Source organism: Terrapene carolina, unplaced genomic scaffold, assembly GCF_002925995.2.
Source record: "Terrapene carolina triunguis isolate 2854851 unplaced genomic scaffold, T_m_triunguis-2.0 Scaffold132, whole genome shotgun sequence".
Classification (NCBI taxonomy): domain Eukaryota; kingdom Metazoa; phylum Chordata; order Testudines; family Emydidae; genus Terrapene; species Terrapene triunguis.
Window position 1 is genome coordinate 12,537,679 of NW_020664483.1, and position 21,709 is coordinate 12,559,387.

A 21,709-nucleotide genomic window follows, 5' to 3' on the forward strand; every position below is an offset into this window, starting at 1 on the left:
AAAATGAAAGTGAAAAGTTGCCTTGGGTACCAATAAAAGATGACCATCCAACAAGAACCAGGAATATAACCAGACTATCGGATTGCGGACAAGGTAATACAGTGGGGAAGCGTGCCTGACAGATACTGAGAGACATAAATTTGCTATATTTCTCATTGCCTTCCTCCATTTCACCTCTGTTTTACCAGGTCTGGTAAACCTCAGACAGTTAACTCCCAGTCACACTAACACCTCCACCAGACATGGGAAAGGAACTCAACCGCACTGTCGGGGTCATACTACATACAGCTAGTAAACTGCATACTAAAAACAACAACACAACCTTATGCTTCCTTATTGGTGGACTCATATACATATTATTCAAAGGAGAGGACAAAAGTGGACTTCGGGGAACTTCATACAAGAGCAGCCTATAGGTAGAAGAGCAGTTCCTCTTTGGACCAAGCCCACCTAAAGCAATACTATCAACTCTTATCAAGATCAAAAGCATGTCAAAATAACTTTGTTGTCAATAGTATCAAAGACAGCTAAGAGATCTAATACCAGCATGAATACTTGGAGCCAGGTGTAAACTGGTATACTGGTGATTTCAATGGAGCTAGGCTGATTTAAACCAGCTGAATGTCTGGCATTTGATTTTCATGTATCACTAAGTAGTAGTTAGTACCCAGACAAAGGTCAGAGAATTCTGAGACATCTACCTGCTGTGACTTATCTTGCAACAAACTTGTCAGTAATCCTTACCACAAGGAGTTGTGATGGTTTCTTGAGCATAGGTAATACCAAAGACTCTTAAATGCATCAGATTACCAGCTTCTCTCAAAAGGAAATGTTGACAATTTCCATCAATACATGGGTAAGCATTTCCCTGCTGGCCTTCAGCAACTAGTAAAGACATGGATTCATGTTCTCCCAACACTTTCAGTACCTGAGAGTGCCACTGATTAAAACTCAAGCAGAGATGAGGTAACATTTGCCTCCTTGTGACAAAGATGCACCAAGTTTGGCCTGAATCAGAATGCAGTTTAACCATAAAACAACAATTTCCTTTCAACAGAAAGTACTCAAATCACCACTCAGGTGGACACAGCCAGGATTCACCAAGCCGTCTACAACCCAAAACAAAACTGACTGAGAATTTTGCAAAATCCTTCCTAGAGACAAAGAACCTCTACTTGCCTTCCCACACAACTACTGCATAAGAGTTTTTAAATTCTTTATGAGTTGATCAGTTTCCCTCCGAGCCTTCCATCATTGTTCTAGCTCTCATCGTCTCCTTCCTCTTTCAGTTGTTGCAGGCCATCTGTGAACCAGACGACTCTGAAGGGAAAGCCAGAGAGGGCAGTGTATATAGGCCACCTCATCAATGGTTAAGGATAAAAGAGTACTATAGAATTGCAAACCATCAACTCAGTGATCCATCAGAGGAAAAGCTTTCTCCCTCAGAGCCCTTCAAAAATGCTCTGACTCTATTAATTTCCCAAGAGAGACCAACGAAAAGGTCAGCTGAAGTTTATAGCTATTTGTTTCCACATCCCCTATTATTTGTTGGTAGCATTTGGAGTGGGTTAGGTGAAACTAAACTACTAAAATCAGCTTCAAATGCATAGAAAGTATATTAAAAAAAAAAGAAAGAAAGAAAGAAATTTCAGCACTACCATCATGTCACTGTCAATTTTACATGCATAAGCACAGTAACTTGCTTTTTTTCTTCATTTTTCTTCTTCAGTGAAAAAATCCTTATATTTCCTTAACATACATTAGTTATTAAAATCATGAATAGTATAATCAAAATGAAGAAATTCTACATTAACTTTAAAATAAGGATTAAAAGCTGCCTTTGTTCTTTTGCACAATTCCAACACTGGAATTTAATCTGATTTATTTGGAGTTAAATGGACATCATTATCCCTGAAAAAAATAAGACTTTCAGGACATGCTGCAGAGTAAATTAAGCCAATTCTTACTAGCACAATACTCCAATAGCTTAATTTAGGCAGCACAACGTGTACTGTTATTGATGCACAACTATGTAGGCAAGACTGAGTGCTGGTAAGACTACAAAGATGTTACAATACTAGTTTATTACCCCAATTTATATGCTTAATTAAAAAAGCTAAATCTATGGCAAGATCAAGGTTTCCTCATAAGTGGTTTTAAAGTTATAGTAAAATGTAACTTACACAAGATTCTCAAGTGAAAGCTTCAGCGTAAATCTATGAGCAAAAGCTCTCTTTTATCCACAGCTTATTAGCTGAAGTAGTGTTGAATGACACCGGATAAGAGACGAAGGGTGAAAATAAACAGAACAAAACATTTTGGACATTAAACCAAAATTTTATTTAATGTGGTACTACATTTTACAGATCGACAACAAGAGTAAAACTAGCCCTGCCTGAAGGCATCATAACCGAACAAAAAGAATCCCTACAAAATTCCTTAGGGAACTGCATTATTATACAAAAGGTTATCTCTTTATGAGGCACACAAAATTCTCACTGTATGAAAACAGCAGAGAAAGACCCATTTATATAGAAAACATGTAGAATGTACAGCAATCTCCAGTAATCAGTCAACATTTAGCAACAGTTACCACACAGTGTATCTCGGATAATGCAATTATAGCCTGTTTTGGATGGACTAATCTGTCTCAAGTAACACTGTTGGCAATTGTTGAGCTTTTGAAAAGTAACCACTAATTCAGACTACATTACTGTCATACTAGTAAACCTAGATAAAGTTCTGGCTCTGCTACAGAAAAAAACTAATTTGAAAGAGGTTTTTTTTTTTTATAATGCAATATGGTAATTCTCAGTTTTAAATATACATAATATATTCAATTATGTTAATCCTTAATGCCACAAAAGATGACAACTGCCTTCATAAGAATGCACCAAATTTGCTATTGTTACCTGTTTTGCACCTTTGGTTTGTCTTATTGTCCAGTTTAGCTGCAGTATCAATGCTATTATGAAATGTCATGCCAATGCACCGAACACTTAAGCAGTACAATAACTGCAATGTTGACAAGGGGCAGGTCTACACTACCCGCCGGATTGGCGGGTAGTGATCGATCGGGGATCAATTTTATTGTGTAGACGCAATAAATCGATCCCCGATCGCTCTGCAGTCGACTCCGGAACTCCCACCGCGGCGAGAGGTGGAAGCGGAGTCGACGGGGGAGCGGCAGCGGTCGACTCGCCGCCGTCCTCACAGCCAGGTAAATCAACCTAAGATACGCTGATGTCAGCTACACTATTCGCGTAGCTGAAGTTGCGTATCTTAGGTCGACCTCCCCCTCCCCCCGCTAGTGTAGACCTAGCCAAGGTACGATTTTAAAAAAAATAGCAATTTACATCTTTCATCTCTTCTGTTCACTGAGGCAATAGAAGTTATTCCCCATCTTAATATTTTCCCCTTACTCTTTTATATCTTCTTTGTATATTATATCCCATTCCTCTTTTGTATTTTATTATTGTATCTTTTCTCTACTTCTCCCTTCCACTTTCCTTTTCTTACTTTCTAGGTATTCCTCTCTTCCTATTTCATTCCTTTATTTTGTTACCCTGTCCACGTCACTCCCAAGCTTTTATTCTTTAAAAGGTAGCTAATCCCCCACTCCCAAACTACCTTTTATTCTCTCATACAAAGATCAACTGACACACGTTCATTCAGTAGCCTTGGTTCTAGAGGGGTATAGCTTACAGAAGGGCTCGAGCTGCTTCCGAGCTGAAGGAGGACTTGCAGATAGCCTTCAAAGACCCACATTTATGCACGAGTCTTCTGAAGTAGAAAAAAAATAATGGATGTACACTTACTGCATCCAGGTATTTATTGCAAAACTTGATTGTCAACTGAGAATAAAACAAGTGCTGTTACAAGTGCATAAAGGAGCCTAGTACAGTAGAATTTCAGAATTAAGAACGTCAGAGTTACAAACTGACTGGTCAAGCACACATCTCATTTTGAGCCGGAAGTACACACTCAGGCAGCAGCAGAGACCAAAAAAACCCAAAGAAAAGCAAATACTGTACAGTACTATGTTAAACATAAACTAGTAAAACAAAGGCAGAGTTTAAAAAAAGTTTTGACAAGGTATAAGGAAACTGTTTCTGTGTGTGTTTCATTTAAATTAAGATGGTTAAAAGCAGCATTTTTTCTTCTGCATAGTAAAGTTTCAAAGCTGCATTAAGTCAATGTTCACTTGTAAACTCTGGAAAGAACCATAACGTTTGTTCAGCGTTACGAACATTTCAGAGTTATGATCTCCATTCCCAAGATGTTCGTAACTCTGAGGTTCTACTGTATGCGCATATACAGTAATTCTGATAAACATTAGGATGCAAGGGCACATTCTGAAGACACATCAGGAGCAGGAAAGCAAATAATCTTATCTGCATTAATAGCCACCAAAATTTAACAAGCTGGCTATTCAAAGCTCTTTATACTACCTTGCTGAATTTATATGGCGTGAGACTCTAAAAAGCAAAGAGTTTACATTTAAAGCTGTGTTTCCACCTAGAGAAGAAAGAGAAAGGTAGGACTTATTGTCCACCCTATTCCAATTCCACCTGCTCCTTAAATTAGGATACAGAATATCAACCTGCTTTGAAAGCAGAGCTGGTTAAACTAGCTCGAGCAAAGTGTTTTAAGATCAACTTCAGGTCGTTACAAATTTTATTAGAATCTAGGGCTGTCAATTAATCGCAGTTAACGCCCCCCGTCCACCCTGTTCTCACTCCCCTGTCCTCCCAGACTCTCCTTCTGCTCTAAAGGACATGTAGACTCTAAAGTGTTACATTGTTTTATTATGTAAAAATAATAATAATTCTAAATTTGTAAATTCAACTTTCATGATAAAGAGATTGCACTAGAGTACTTGTATGAGGTTAACTGAAAAATACTATTTCTTTTATCTTTTTTACAGCACAAATATTTGTAATAAAAATAATATAAAGTGAGCACTGTACACTTTGTATTCTGTGTTGTAATTCAAATCAATGCATTTGAAAATGTAGAAAACATCCAGAAATATTTAAATAAATGGCATTCTATTATTGTTTAACAGTGTGATTAAAACTGCAATTAAGCACGATTAATTTTTTTAATCGCTTGACAGCCCTATTAGAATCCAAATGTTTTTTTAAAAAACTACTTGCTGCTTTAGACAGAATCCGAGAGAGAGCAATATAATCTTAAAATGAAACCTCCTATGGCACAGGTACTTCACAGGGTCCAAGGGAAGACTTCCAAATTGCTCTCAGAAATAGGAACCCAACTTCATTAGTGGGGCTAGCAATATGCAACTCTGAATTTATAAGCTATTACAGAAAATGAGAACAGAAACCCACAGGCTCTTCTGCCATTGATTGTCCAAGAGACCGGACCTTACAAGCTGTTTATTGCAATCTATAGAAACTGTAAAGTTAGCTACCAGCCCTTATGTTATAAATTGCTGAACCCGAGAAAGACCATGAAAGTAACAGGCCTTGTAGAAATCAATCGAAGATGGAAGGCAAAAGAGCACTTCAAATCACTCCTATCCAGATAGTGGGATAGAGACAAGAGAGATTTGGATCCATATAAAATTTCAAACCTTTAAATTTTAATATGAACTACATTTATGAACCCACAGAGAACTTCATCTCTCACTGCTTCACACTTCTGTATCTTCAACGTGTTGCTTTGGAAAAGTATTCCCAAATGTTAGTATACACTAATTGCATCTTTACAACATAAAAAGTTTTGAACTCTTTTAAATTAAAATAATGTTTTATTTTATCTACTAATGTGAATTTTTAATACTTATTTCTTGTGAAAATGACTGTTAGAACTGGATAGATGAAGGCATAAAAGATGGTAAAGGAAGTTTTGATTCTTAAATGAATATTGAGGTCTCTCTGCCTCTTTAGCTGTAACCTGCAAGAGCCTTAAAAACACAAAGTCTCCTAAATGTATGAATGTGGGAAATTAAAACATGCTTCTAGGTCCTTCTTCCCTATGGAGGAAGAGGGCAAAAAATAATTGCAGCATAGGAGACAACCAAGGACATGACATATTTGATCTTCAGGGATAATTTTTACCCTGTAAACTGAAAAAACTACATAGAGAAAGAGCACAACAAGGAGGGTAAATATCTTTGGGGTTTTTTTTAAGATTTTTAAATAAATTCTTAAATATACAATATTCATCTTCACAGTGCCCATTTAAATCAAAGGTAACCTAAGATGCCAATCTCATCTTGACATCATAATATGATCTGTGTAGATTGGAAATATTTTTTGGACACAGACTTCATGACATGAGTGCCATTAACTTACACTGACATATTGTTTTGATGCTACCATCTTCTCCGACAGTTTTCCCATTAGCATCAATATTAAATTGTGATAAAGTTTATAGGAAGTAACTACAGTGGATAATCTCAGTTGCAAATCATCATACAAGGATTGGTCAACAATAAGGCTAATTAGCTTTCACACGTGTGGGAATCGGCCTTGCAAGCATGCTGATATATTTTCAAGCAGGATGACTAGCTCAGATGGAGAGCTATTGGATGTTCCTCGTCCTGTCAATTTCATAACCTCCATATCTCCTTACCAATGCTGAGTCTGCAATGGTGGATTTTGCAGTGGAATCAAATCTTTGCCTCATAATTGTGGTGCAGAATCTAAGTTTGCATAAAAAGGGTAAGCATACATTTTATACACAAAAAATCTATGTTAAAAAATTAAGCTTGCACAGTCAAGGAAATGCAAGAATTAAAGTTTTCTGTGTGACATTAATTTGGCCTCCTTTTGTTTACGCATTATGATACAGACTTTAATTACATGATCATATATTATTTTATTCCCAGGCAACCTTAATTCTGGAATTTCTTAACTTTTGAGTGCTTGATTTACAAACTTAATAATGTTCTTTTAACAGTTTGTGTACAATTAGCTAGGTTTTTAAAACAGCAAACTGAAAATCAAACAAATTCATTGTGCGGCATCATACAGACACCACAAGGGTCAGCAGCAGGATTGGACCCTTAAATCCACTACATGCTTGAGCTATTGGAGTAACAGACAGCAGTAGTAGGTTGTCATCCTTTATGCAGAGCAGAACTAGAGGGGGAAGAAATACACACTTTGCCAGTAGGTTTTTTAAGTATTTGCTGACAACAGAGGAATTGTGAGACCCAGAAACCTTGGGTTCCATTCCTGGTTATGGTAGGGAAGTGCTGCAGTGGGCACAGATGATTCTGCTCGTTACCTGCAAACTTGACCCCTTCTACTCCATCCCCTCCAAACTTTCCTTGTCCCAATATTGTCTCTTTCTCAGGCTGGCTCCTTGTCCTAGTCCAATTCTCCTCACCTTGGCAGGCCCCATCTCCACTCCTCATGCTTCTCATCTCAAAGCAAGCCTCATTGCCCAGCCTGTCCTAATCTTCATCCCTGGACTCCCTGTTCCAGTTGTTCCCCTTGTACCTTGTCCCAGTCTTCTCCCTACTCACAGACCCAGTCTCCTGGCCTAGCCATCCCCAGTTTATACCTACCCCACCCCAGCTCCTTGTCCCCACCCTTCTTACCCAGCCAGTCCCAGTTCCCTGCTTCCTGACTCCTCCTCTGATCAGTTTCTCTCTTCCCCACCCCTTCCCTCATGTTCCTCATTCCCACTGGTTCTGAGTCACAGTCTCCCTCCCTAGGCTCCTCATCCAATCTCCATGCATCGCCATCCCCCAACCTCCTTCCCTCCGCCCTATTTGCTCCTAATCCCAATTTCCCACGTAGCTCCTGCCTCAGCCCCCAGTCTCAGTCACTGTGCCCTGCCAGATGCAGTCACCCCTACCTAGTTCACAATCCCATTCTCCTTGGTTAAGCAGTACCAGACTCCACCGACTGCAGCTCCCAGGCCCAGGCCCAAATTTCATCCCTCTTTCCACTCCCCTGCCAGCCTCCAACCCCAGTTTCTCCCGTGCCTGAGGCTCCTTGTCCTAATCTACTCAATATTCCACCCCCAGGTCTGACTCTTGTCCCCTCTGCATTCCAATGTGGCAGCTGCCTTCAGCCTAGGTGGCGGGACACTGGGAGCACAAGACAGAGCCTCCTTGCTCTCAGTTATGGTGCCCAGCCTAGCCCACAACAGCCCAGACCTGCAACAGCAGAGAAAATCCTGCTCAGCCCTAGGCTAGACATATGGACAGAATCCCCAGAGTTTTTAGCTGCTAAAATCTAAGTCTCTATTGAGCGCATATAAAATGTGAATTTTTCCAAAGATTTATAACAGGGGTCTCAAACTGAATTTACCTTAGGGCCAGTGCAAGTCCTCAAATCCTCCCAGCGGGCCAATAACATCACTGAAGATTTTTTATTTCAAATTTCTTAGAAATAATAAAAAACGGTCATACAACTTTATACAATTCTTCACTTGCCAGAGTTTTTAGTGTTTGCCAGACACCTAGCAGCGCTTCAGTTCTGTCAGTTTGTTGATGTTTGGCCTCGGTGACTGAGCAGTTGAAACCTTCAGGATTGCAGCAAGGTGTGCATCAGATAGCTGTGTTCGGTATTTTGACTTGTTTATATTCACTGTGGAAAAAAGTGACGCTGCCTCCATGACTGACTCTGCCCGGCAACTAATGATGGTATCTCTGTCCCTCTCCCACAGCCAATGAGAGCTGCGGGAGCGGCGCCTGCAGCAGATATTGCCGGCAGCGTGGCAGCATGTGTCTCTCCTCTGCGGGCTGCAGTGGGGAGGTTCTTGCACCGCAGGTGGCCCGCGGGCCGGGACTTTGAGACCCCTGGTTTATAACTTGGCCAAATTTGGGCAGATTTTCATGGGGATTGGAAAAACCCTAACACAAGGCCACCCCTCTGCCAAATTTTAAGTCCCTACTCTAAAGCACGGAGGCCCTACAGCTTTTCAAGGGAAAAAAATGTCTCCACATTTTTTTAAGATGGGCACGTTGTCCCAAACTATGTTGTCATAAAGAGCTGAACTGTTTTGGCTGACAGTTTCTAACCAGCATGTAACATATCAGCCCAAACAGCTAAAGTTTGACAAAGCTACAAGTAAATGAATCAGGGTCTTACAATAAGTCTTACAGTGTTGTGCAGCCTCACTAATGGGCAATACTATCAGCCTCGCCTATAATAATTATGCATAATCAATGCAAAAATCTGTGGCACACTGGAAACTGAGCAGTAAATTACATGTCTAAATAATTAATGCAATGGCAACTGTTACTTATTGCACTATTCTTTCTCACATTTATTTCAATAAAAGCCTTCACATTTAATTATTTTGCCTCAATCTCCAATCTGCTACACCAGAGTACTGCAGAATCCACACAGCCTGGTGCAGTTTAGATACAGTACCATGTGCAAACACACACTTTAGGGCTCCTCCCTTTCAAAGTTAGGACGCCCCCTCTCGGTGGCTGCGGGGAGTTTGTAGGCCAGCTGGAAGTTTGTCACGGTGGCCTGACTTGCAGCCACACATTTCCCGTTCCTACTGGAGGACCCAGCACACCACCCATCAGCAGGGATCCCCAGTCCCTGGTTGGTGTATAGTATAGGTCTGTGACCCCTCAGGGTGTGGAGGTTGAGCAATGAAACAGTCTATAGCCTCAGCCTCCTGGCTGGGACAAATAGCCAAAGTCCGGGCTCAGGCCTCCAACGTGTGGGCTGAATTATTATACAGTCTTTGACCTGCAGCCTCCTGGCTGGGCCAAGCAACCGCAGTCTGGGACTCCGGCCCTTTAGATGGGGCAGAGCAACCAAACAGTCTATAGCCCACAGCTTTCTGGCTGGGGCTGGCAACAACCAATCTCAGTCTCAGGCTCCTTTGGGGATGTGGGCTAAGCGACCAACAGTCACTGTCTCGGGCAGCTTGGCCTAATGTTTTGTGCCCGGACAACCGCTGGGTATGGGGTAGGGTAGGGGGACCTGGGCCCACCCTGCTTCACTGGGTCCCAGCCCAGGGCCTTAATGGTCGTGGGTGATCCCATCACAGGGTCAGCAAGGAAACAGGCGATTGCTACCTCGCATCCCATCAGCACAACCGGACCAAAGTCTTGTTTCCCACAGCTACTTCCTACCAGTTTCTGTTGGTGCCGCTCGGTCACTCCCGGACTCAGGATCAGGCAGCCCTTCCTCTGATCTCTCCCTGGGTCTTCCGTTCCCTGGGGCAGTGGGTTGCCAGTCTTCTCCGCTACCAGTCCTGGACCTCTCTGAGGGCTCGTCTCTGTGAGAGACATCTGCCTCCTTCCCTGGTACAGTGCCAACTGAGCTGCAGGGCCCTACTCTTTTACTTCCTGCACCACCCCTGCACTTCCTGCGAGTGGGGTGAGGTTAGCTGAGCTTCCCAAGGGAAATTAACCCCCTCTGGACTGGAGGGAGGCTACTCTGCCTCACTACACACACTATATGAACAGGTGAAGATTATACCAGTAACTGGTGAATGAGGGAGCGTGGCTGCCTTTTGTAATAAAGGTTCATAATTAAGAAAACTTTCTACGTTCTTGGTTGCTTCTGGATGCTAAGAAAGTAGCTGTAGCGTAGGGCACTCTTTTCTATCTGCACCTGGCTAGACATCTATGAACTCTACAGGTAACATATTGACCTCGCTACAATAAGAGGAGGTTACTTATTGTAACTGAAGGTTCTTCGAGATGTGTGGTTCCTATTTGGATTCCAGACATGGGTGCGCATGTGCCGGAGCCAGAACTGTTCAGCTGTACTTTCTCTTGACCCGCACGTGCTTCTTCTGCATGTCTGTGTCCAAGGCTATAAGAGGCCATGAGGGTCCACACCAGTCCAGTATCTCTCTTAATCGCAAGTAATGAAGTCCACAGCAGAGGGGATGGAGGGCAGATATTGGAATCCAAGTAGGGACCACACATAATCTCCAGTTACAGTAAGTAATCTCTTCTTCTTCGAGTGATGGTTCCTATATGGATTCTAGATGTGGGAGAGTGGTGAGCAGTGCTCAGTGTGGAGGTGGGTGCATGGACTTGCGTGAAGTCACAGTCTGCAGGATGGCTCAGCCAACAGTCGCATCCACCGCCGCTGCTGCTGCGATGGCATAGTGAGCGCTAAAGGTATGGACAGAGCTCCAGGTGGGAGAGGAGGCGTGAGAAAGGGTGTAGCGTTCCACAATGCAATGGGAGATCCATTTAGAGACGCATTGCAAGGAGAGGGCCTGGCTCCTGCAGCATTCCATGATAGTGATGAAGAGCCTGGGTGACGCCCGGAAGACATGGGTGCGTTGCAGGTAGAAGGCCAGTGCCCAGCAGACTTACAGAGAATGCAGCGTTTTCACCCTGGGGGAGGTGTGCCGTTTGGTGTAGAAGATCGGAAGGAGGATGCTTTGGCTGAGGAGGAATGGAGAGATCACCTTGGGGAGAAATTTGAGGTGCAGGCATAGGGAGACTTCACCTTTGTGGAAGACGGTGTGCGGGAGTTCAACCATCATAGCCTCCAGCTCGCTAATGCGCCGCAGTGACTGCCACCAAGATCATCTTCATGGAGAGATGGGTGAGGGAGCAGGTTGCGAAGGGCTCAAAGGGTAATTTAGTGAGGGCAGAGAGGAGGATGTTCAGGTCCTCAGAGTGGGTAGGTTTATGTACCAGTAGAAAGGCCTTGACCAGGCCTTTAAGGAAGTGAACGGTGGCCAGGTGAGTGAAGACAGAGGAACCGTCTACAGCAGGGAGGAAGGCACTGAGTGCTGCCAGATGGACCCGGCTGGAGGAGTGGGTGAGGCCTGTCAGCTTAAGTTGGAGAAGATAGTCTAGGAGGAAGGGAATGGAGATGAAGTCCAGAGGGTAATGGCAATGGTGCACCCAGGCGGTGAAGTGCTTCCATTTCGCCTGATAACAGGTTTTGGTCAATGGTCTCCTGCTGTGCACGAGGATGTCGTGCACTGGAATGGAGCATGCTCTATCTACACGCATGCCCAATCAAAATACCAAGCCGTGAGGTGGAGTGGGCCGGAGCTGGGATGCCACAGGCATCCCTGCGCCTGAGTGAGGAGGTCTCAGTGGGTGAGTCTTAATATAGTTCACTGGACCAAATATCTCCTCTGAAGCGATGGTAGTGGCACTCATTGTGGCAGATAGGGGTGTGGGTCATGGGGTTACCTTAAGTTTAAGTGGCCAACAGTGATGGCAAACAACTTGCCTTCCCTTTTGGTAGAGGGCTTTAAAACCTGGGCTTACTTGGGGTTTTTTTTTTTTTCCCTTTTTCTTTTTAATCAAAGTTGGGGTTAGGTTTATTTCCAATTTCCTCCTCCTCCTTACTCTGGGTGACATGGGGATTTTCCTTCCCTTGGGATTTGCACCCCCCTGAGCTCTCGATTCAACGTATTCACCAGCAATTTGTGCAGCCTCTAAAACTATGGTAGGTTACTGGGTTTTTTTTGTCACAGATGGCTGCTTTTATCTCATCTGTAACTACACATAACTAAGGCGATGATTATGTCACAGAGGTCATAAAATCTGTGACTTCCAGAGACCTCTGTGACATTTTCTGCCCAAGGATGAAGCTTCCAGATGGACCCCGTGCAGCTCCCTGCCCCCGCCCTGGTGGGGGGACCCTGCAGCTGTCTAGCCGTGGCGGGGGGACCTCCTGGGGCTCCCAGCCACTTCAGGGGGCAAGGGGACCCCGCAGCAGCCCAGCCCCTGTGGGAACCCAGAGCTCTCACTCACCACAGGTGGCGGGGAACCCCCCAGAGCTGCTCAGCCGCTGCGTGGGGAGACCCCAGAGCTCCCACTCACTGCAGCGGTGGGGGACTCCAAGCCCCAGCAGCAGTGGGTGTTGAACCTGCCTCCCCATTTTGTCATGGATATTTTTAGTGAAAGTCAGGGACAGAGGCTTCCGTGAGTTTCTGTTTATTGCCCATGAGCTGTCCATGGACTGTTACTAAAAATATCTATGACAAAATCTTAGCCTTACCTATAACAATTGCTCCAGGGCCATCAGATCAAACAGTTTTTCATAATTACCTTCAACCCCAGCCCCCATTATCCATTTTCTCAGAAAACTACATATCTTACATTTTGAGATTTCTGTACTTCAGGGGTAATCTTAAACCTTCTCAATATATTTTCTTTAAATTCCATATACACCTTAGCATCACCCTCCTCCATATCATTAAAAACTTGTCTGGCTTTCCCAGTTAATCTGGTTAAGAGGATAGGCATCTTCTTATCCTCTGGGATTTGTGCATCCCACACAGTTTTTCAAAGGTGGACAGGTACTCTTCAATGCAATTAGTCTCTTTATTAACTGGGCAGACTTTCTCCTATCCCTGATGCTGGGGGCGGGGGGGTGAGGGGGAGGAGAATATACTCACCTGCTGAGGAAGCTCCTTTTGGTGTTCCAGTATTCTGAGTTGAAAAGTGTGAGGTTCCAGCTGCCTTTTGTGTGCCCTGTTTTCAGCTTCCATGTTTTTTGGTGGGCTCTCTCCTCAGCTCCCTTTGGTCTCCCTGATCCAAAATCTCACCAAGGTCTCCAGAGCTCATGTTCTTTATGGGCTGTCCAGTACTGCAATCAGGCCAGTTCAACTGCAGTGTTTTCCTCTGTAACATCTGGGGCAGAAAGGTTCTTGGACTCCCTCTGGTCAGCACTTATGAGCAAAGCTTTCAGCTCCTGGAATTTTCTTTTTATGGGATATTCCCCTCTCCTTACATAACTATTCCAGCTCTTTTCTGTCCAGACCATCATATGACTGTGATTCATTCATTATGACTAATGTGTAACCTTTAAAGCTCTCAATACTAAGATTACACTTTTATCAGAGCTAGGTTATAATCTCTAAACCCAACTGACCTGTTGCATGTGAATCCTGCTAAGAATACATGAGTGTCAAGCTGTCTGGAGTGGCTCACAAGCATGAGTACCAACCTTAGGACAGACTGTTAAGAAGGAGGCCACAAACTCCAAACGGGTTGTGAGCTCTATACTTAGATTTCACCAACTAAGTATCAAGTGTGAACTCCTAAATCACTTCAATAACCTTAACATGGAGTGCACTTGGCTACTCTGATCTATCTTGCCACTCAGGCACGCTTGCTATTGTGACAGATGGTCCCTTACACCAAATATCACAACAATATTCAGGTTACTCCCAGTCCCAAAGGACTAGTCACTTACCGCAGGTCAATTGCACCCTAGATCTTTCACCAAAGACAAAGCTTGTAGCCAATCCTACAATAAACTAACTAAAGATTTATTTCTTTTCTTAGCTAACAAGAGTTAATTACAAGATTAAAGCAGGTAAACACACACACAAATGAGTTACAGTCTTAGGCTCCAAAAAGCAATAGAAAAGTAATAGCTGCAATACGCTAGCTTTATACGTCCTCCAGGGCTAAGCCAGGCCAAGCACTAGGGAACTCTTGCTTATGTTTAGCGATCTTCACCCCTCACAGTTCAAGCAGCATAGGGATGCACAGGATCCTTCTTGTCAGGTATTTTTATTCCCTTCCCCCAGAGTTCAAGCTGATGGGATGAGTTCACCTGCTTGTCTCCTCTTCATAGGTGAGGGGGAGCAATCAACAAAGTCTTCATTCTCTGATGTTTCATAATGGCTCATTAGCTTTCAGTGGGCCTTCTTGGTGGGCAGAACATAATACCTTCCATAGGAAGCCAGCATTTCTACACTAATTAATGCTCCTTTCTTGTTTGATGACTCACATAATTACAGAGGACTACAATGCAAACATTTAACATAACCTTAAAACATGGGGTACACTGATGTTATAAGCAAAATTAATACACACAGCATCCTACAAGCATTTCATAAAATCTAAACACTAAACCCATTTTTATAAACTTAACATCTATTGAACAATACCAACACACCAGACTGGTGAGCCAGACTGGTTTTCAGCTATGCATTTGTCAGTGTTCAGTGAAGCCTAGGGCCTTGGCATGAGCTGGCACCTGGTCTGCCAGCGTCACAGTGTTCTTTGGGGAAAACTGTTTAGACTTTGTTCCTGAAAATTATTGAGTATATTAATAGTTCAAATACACTATTCAACTTGTGTAATTTCAAAGGAAGTGGGAGGCCCAAGTGGTTTGAAGACCTTGTAGAGAAGGCAGGGGTGATCTGCCCAAAATTCCATGCCACAGAATACAATCTAGTCTATGCCAGAAGTATTTTATGAGGTCAAAGAAGGAATCCTGTCTGGCAGGCATGTTTTGGCAGCATCTGGAGATGCAGTGAACTCCTCCAGGGATAGAAAAATCATTCCCAACCCTCCCATCACATACATTTCCACACTACAAAACTGTACCCTAAGTTTGATGGCTGTGAGTGAGACAACCTTGAACACAATTTGTCTGGTCTACATTGACTACCAAGTTGTGGTCAATACCGTGAGATATAACTCCATTGTTCATAGCAGTGTTCAAACAGGATAATCGTCTGTAAAAGGCACCGAGAAGCAGAATTATAACAAGGGGCTCTCCAAGAACCTCCCCCCTCCCTTTACAAGAAATAATCTTAAGAGCAGTCAGTAGTAGTTTTTTAGATCAATCTGTTTTGGGAGGCTGGGGAAAACTTCCACTTTTTAAGAATTCTTTTTCACCTCCCTCAGAAAAGATAAATGTGAAATTTATGAGCAACCAGTTCAGTGTCTTGAGTTCTCTGTGGGTAACTTTCTGGCAAGAGAGCAATAATCACGTGTGTGTCAAGGAAACCAAACAACATTTTTATACATGAGCTACAGAATTGAATGCATTATTTAAACTGAAGTTATCACTAAATGTCCTATCCTGCAAATCAGGGAGACATGGAGAATGACTCTATAGTTAAGAGTTAGATACAATGGAGGACAAACAACCCATTATTCAGGTGTGTAATTCAATTTAGAGTAAAATTTACCAAAGTGACTTCAAAATTTAACCCTCTGTATCCAAACACCATTACAACTCTTTAGAGAACAATTTTCTTTGTAACATTTCAGTAAAATATTTACTAGGTTTTTTAGAGGAAGTGTCTATTCCTTTTTTGGACTATCCTGTTTCCTCAAATTTCTGAGAGTTATTCTAATTAAAAATAATTGCCATGATTTCCAAACTTCTCTTTCATTCCCCCATACTCTTGGATAACAGTAGACACATGCCACTTTCGACGTTTTAAAATTAAACACATTCTTGTCCCCCTTACTTGGGGTAACCTATGTTACACCAGAACTAGCCAACAGAACTGTCAAGTTACATCAGCTATTTCTGCCTTCAGATGCTGCCAACCTGCCTCCCTAGCCGCATTGCTCAGAGACCATGGGGAACCAAGGAGACAAATGAGGCAGCAGGCAGTATGGGGGTTGGCTCCTGGGAGGGTGATGGGGGAGCAGACAGGTGAGCCAAATGAGAACGGCTTTGGAGAGCTGTAGGTTAGCAGGGATGTATGCAGGGGTTGTGGGGAGATGGGGGGGGGGGAAGAGAGAGCGCGCGAGCATGAGAAAGCTTGCATCAATGCATGGGGTGCAAGAGGCAGAGGGAAGCCCAGTGTCTGTGCATCACAGTGTTGGTGTTTGAAGAATAAACTCTTCTCCTGATGGAGAAGCTGATGCCTACATGCAGAATCATGGGACACCCTCCCACCCTAAGCTCCCCAAAACAGCTGAATCAAAATCCCCTTCCCCTAAACCTCCCAATCACCCCTTCTCAGGTCCCTTAGAGCACCAGACAGCAGCACTATGGGAATTGGGGACCGGGGGGTGGGGGTTGAAAGAGATGAGCAGACATGCAGAGGGGACATGAGGCATGGGAGAAAGGAGGCGGGGGGGAGGTGGGGAAGGATGGGGCTTGAGCTGGGAGATCCAGAGAGGGAAAAATGAAGAAGACATCTCTACCTGCAGCACAAATCCCTACTCCCTCTAGTTCTATACTGGGGTTAAAGTAAGGGGTAAAGATGTAAAGCCGTGGATCCTTCTCCTTTCCCTGGCCTGTGTAAATGGCTGCTCCCCAGCAGAACCCCCCTTCTCTCCTTGGCATGGATAAGCAATGTTTTCTCATCGCTTTCCCTTCTGCTTGGTTGGCAAGATGACGGCTTCCCCCTCCTGTTTCAAATCCACTTTAAACACTTCTCAAACTCATGCAACTTTATCCCTCAACACAAAATGTTAGCTATTGAGAAAGCAAAAAACAACACCATACTTCTTCAGTAAATCACTTCAAGGGCTCCAGTACAAACACTGAACAACAACCTCAAACATGATAAAAGTTTTATATTCTATTAATTGCCTCCATTAATAATCAGCAGCAGCAAACTTAACTCAAACTAGCGACAAAAACTATTCACCGTACTCTAAATTAGCCACCTACTTCAAACAATATCAGTTCCATAACCTGAACAATCGCAGAACATCCATTACTCCTGGTTAGAATTAAAGGTTCCGTGTTAAGTGTAGAGGTGGTGAGAAGTAGCATGTGTTGTGGGTGGTATGTTTGCGTCATAATACAGAGTTAGCGAAGTCACTGTTACTGTTGAAAGGGCTGGGTGAGGACTTCAGACACTGATTTCCTGGCCTTATTATGCTTTTATTGTTGTTACATGCACTTGAGCAACCTTATCATAGAATCATAGAATCATAGAATATCAGGGTTGGAAGGGACCTCAGGAGGTCATCTAGTCCAACCCCCTGCTCAAAGCAGGACCAATTCCCAACTAAATCATCCCAGCCAGGGCTTTGTCACCTTGAGTGATTTGCAGTCAAATATTGTGTTTGGAGAGGATAAATTATACACATGTAATTTTTAAAGAGAAATATCTTGCATGGGAAATTAGGACAAATGGAAAATTTGCTACCTCATGAATTCTACTGAACTGTCTTGTTTGCACTGGCAAAACTTGCCTTATGAACTCCATACATTGCAATTTTATTAGTGTCAAACTCCTAGGTTTGCGAGGCTGCTCTCTAGAATAGGACTGTTCTCATGTTTGGCGGCTGAGCTCCAGGCAGGACTGGCTACTCACTAATGCAGTAATGCTCTCCTCCTATGTAAAGGAGACATTTTGGTTTACAGGTAAAATTTTCAAAAGTACTTAAGTGACTTTAGTAGCACCTTCATAGCCTAAATCCCATTTTCAAAAGTGATTTAGGAGCCTAAGTCACTTTGGAAATTTTTAAAAAATTTATCCTACATTTTTGGCACAAACATCATGGTGTACACAATAAGTTAATTAACGAACTGAACACTTCATCTAACACAATAAGTTAATTAACAAACTGAACACTTCATCTAAATTGATATTTAAAAATACATTTAAACTAACTTTCAAGAATGAATTATTGCTATTTGTGTAATTACTGTTTAGAATATACTTACCCTGGATTATAAAGCATGACAGCTGAGAGGTTCTCACAAGATTTTGAAAGATCTGTCATAGATAAACTGAAGGAAGACAGTAGTCCACTCTAACAGAACATAGAATTAAAAGATTATTACTAGTATTAAAGAAACACTGCTGTGCTTACAGAAATATCACTTTTTCTACTTGACAAAATATGAACTATTTTGATGTAAAGCAACGCAAAATATTATCTAAACCAGTGAATATTTAAACATATTAGAAACAAAAATTATTAAAAGATTTGAATTCCTCAGGTACTCACCTTTCTTTTTTCCCTCAGTTTGGCAGCTTCCTTGGGATGATTAAAGCGAAACATATTGGTTCTCCCAAGTAATATAACAGCACCTGGCAGGAAAAACACACACACAGGTTTATTGACAGCTTACTGTACCAGGAGATGTCCAATAATTTTCTCAGTCATCTGACAAGAGCACTGACTTCTACAACATAAGACAAAAATGAAAAAGCATTATTCTAACAACTAAGGTTTAGGGTTTTTTTTAATGTTTAGATGGAGCTGGAGCTGTGTTAATAGTTATTGTAGTATATACCTTGTTCCTCCCTATTACTACTTTAAAATACATGGATGTTATGTCTTTTTTTTACAAAATATAGACTTACCATTGGACTATTTTATCCAAAGAACAGAGGCAAGCAGTGGAGATGGCAGTAGGTGCTTTCTCACACTGCTTTGCCTATGTATACTTCAAGGCCCATTTGGAGAGCTCTCTTCTATGGTTAGTAGATAGTCCAGTCTCCAACCCATTTAATCTCTGGATTCCTTTCTGAAAGGTGCCAGTTATTGCCAAATGTAACCTGTCCAGTACTCAGCACAGGTGAAAACACATGCCTAATGGCAATGACTTTCAATCACTAATGATCTGAGACCAATCTGAACCAGCTACTATACATGCAGAAGACTCCATTACCCCGTCATCATCTGTGCTCTCAGCCATTCATTCCCCCAACCAGATAAACATTGATCCGAAACACTTTAATATCCAAAACAGGGTCATCTGACTATGATGCTGAAAATCTATTTCATGAACCAAAACAATGAATCTCTCAAATTATTCAATAGCCCCCCATTACCTTCAGATAGGTCAACATGTTCTGTGTTTAATCAATTACAGATGACAAATGAAAACACATTTCTGGGCAGCTACTGCCAGATTTGGAGGACATTAAGGCCAATTTTAATAATACTCTATAACTGTGTTATCAGTGGCATCTTACTGTTATAATGAAATAGAAACTCTTTTTAAATAGCCATAGATTTACCTGGTTTTATGGATGAAAAACTTGCCAGCACAGTCAGGCAAAGCTTGAGGAGAGGTGTCATATTTTACTTCAACAAGCCAAGTATGTTAGGATCAAATTCTGCCCTTAGATATGAACGTTCCACTTGATTAAGAGAATTTGCCTTACTGAGAACATAAGTTGGTTTTTACTGTGATCACAATTTACATGGTCTTTAATAATTATGAATAAAAATCTGGAGTGAAATTCTGGCCCCAGTGAAGTCAATAGTAAGACTCCTATTGACTTTGATGAGGTCAACATTTCATTCCTATATAGGCAGCATCCCAAATTGCTTTACTGTAGTTTCCTATTAGACTTGTGGTTACAGTATTTACTTTAGGTGATATAGACTTCCTAATGTATATATGCTGGTAATGAGAGCATCAAGTCTACTGGCCAAAATAATTATACAACTAAAATGGAAAACTGATGTGGGCAATTTTGCTAATTTGCAAAAGTTTCTTTACAGTCTAGTGGGAGACCTTTAATGTTTTGTCTGAATACTTAGAAGAGCATGAGTATCAATTGGCATAGTCGCCACTGATTCTTAAAGTAAGCATTCATGTTTGTTTCCGATTGTAAGTTATTGTGTATATTGTATATACGTGGATGCCATCTTGTTCTATGGCCTCCCTTCCCTTTTGTTCTACTTTTAAGAATGTATTTGTAGATATTATTTGTATGTTGGAAATGCCTACAGATTCTCACTATGCTCGGTACTTTGCACACGCAGACGTGCTTTACAATCTAAATAAATCTGGCAGACAAAGGGCATGAGAAATGTTGGCATTATCACACAGAAAGGTGAAATCAAATATCCTTTGCTTTCAATTCTGGATTATAGCAACAGTGCTATTGCATTTCATTCCAGTCTAATCTTAAAAAGATTTACTGTTCATGAAGGTTTGTGTTGCAAACTCATCTCGATACCATCTCTGTAATTTATGTGATGCAGTCAGGTTGGCCTTTCTGTCATGAAATGCATTGGTACCCTTTTTTATGAAAGCACATTAAACAGGTCCCTGCTGGTCATAACCACTATAGCTTAAGTTGTAAAACCATTTCCATTCTAATACTATTTCATATGATTATAATTTTCCCAAACATATTCTTTTTCATTCTTGGTCTCTGCTGGAAGGTTATTTTGATTATTTTAAGAGGGTGGAGGGGGGCTGATTTCAGTGAAACTCCTTAATCTATTTCGGAGTGAGTGTAAAAATCATTCATTCTAAAATCTTTAACCGCTTTTCCATGTGATCAGATGAAAACAACAAACAAGTGAACTGAAACTTCAGAATCAGTATGTAGATAAGCATTATTGTTTCTGCAAATCTGAAAAAATGGGTTTTAAAAATAAGTAGCAATATTTGAAACTAGGTGATTACGCATACAAAGTAGGACACTCCATTGTTAGCTGCACATTTAGATTCCTATGCATCTAAGGTACCTATATGGCTCCCATCGTTATAATATCTGAATTCTTCACAATCTTTAATGTATGTATCCTCACAAAACCCTTGTAAGGTAGGGGGAATGTTGTTATTTCCATTTTACAGATGGGGATTTACATTTTACAAATTAACATTTTAGTGTTATTCTTTCTATTACTTAAGCATGATTATACAATTTTTACTCCCACTTAAAAGCACTTACTTAGGTTAGTATCAACATTAAAACAGAACAAAAAGCATATTTGAGCCTAACCAAAGTTTGCAAAATATTTGCTAAATAAGAGGTCACATTGCTCAATATTACATGATTGTACAATGCAATTCCACATCAAAATGCATGTGTGCAAAGTGCAGAGTTGATGTTGTCATGGAAACAACTGGATTTGCTATGAGTTGCATGATTTATTTATTTTTTTATTTTAAGTACCTACATTCAGAGTTGGAGTAAGCGGCAAAGGAAAGGGTTTATCAGACAGCATCAATAGGCATGTTCCCTACCACTTGCGTAATTCTTATCTGGTAATATAATTGATTTCTCCCCATTCATATCCAGTTTCAACAGAAAAAAAAATTTGGATGAAAATAAAATGTGCATGGTTCTGCACATTATA

General features: G+C 41.7%; 1 protein-coding gene across 2 annotated transcripts in view; it reads right to left on the reverse strand.

Moving 5' to 3' along the window:
- The window catches only part of KIF16B (kinesin family member 16B), a 209,299-nt gene that overhangs the window by 88,115 nt on the left and 99,475 nt on the right, over positions 1-21,709 (reverse strand). For both annotated transcript variants that reach the window (XM_024199818.2, XM_024199817.2), the window contains exons 16-17: positions 18,608-18,690; positions 18,321-18,409 (exon numbers count right to left, since the gene is read on the reverse strand). In XM_024199818.2, the coding sequence (XP_024055586.1) occupies positions 18,321-18,409; positions 18,608-18,690 (172 nt within the window). The remainder of the gene's footprint in view (positions 1-18,320; positions 18,410-18,607; positions 18,691-21,709) is intronic.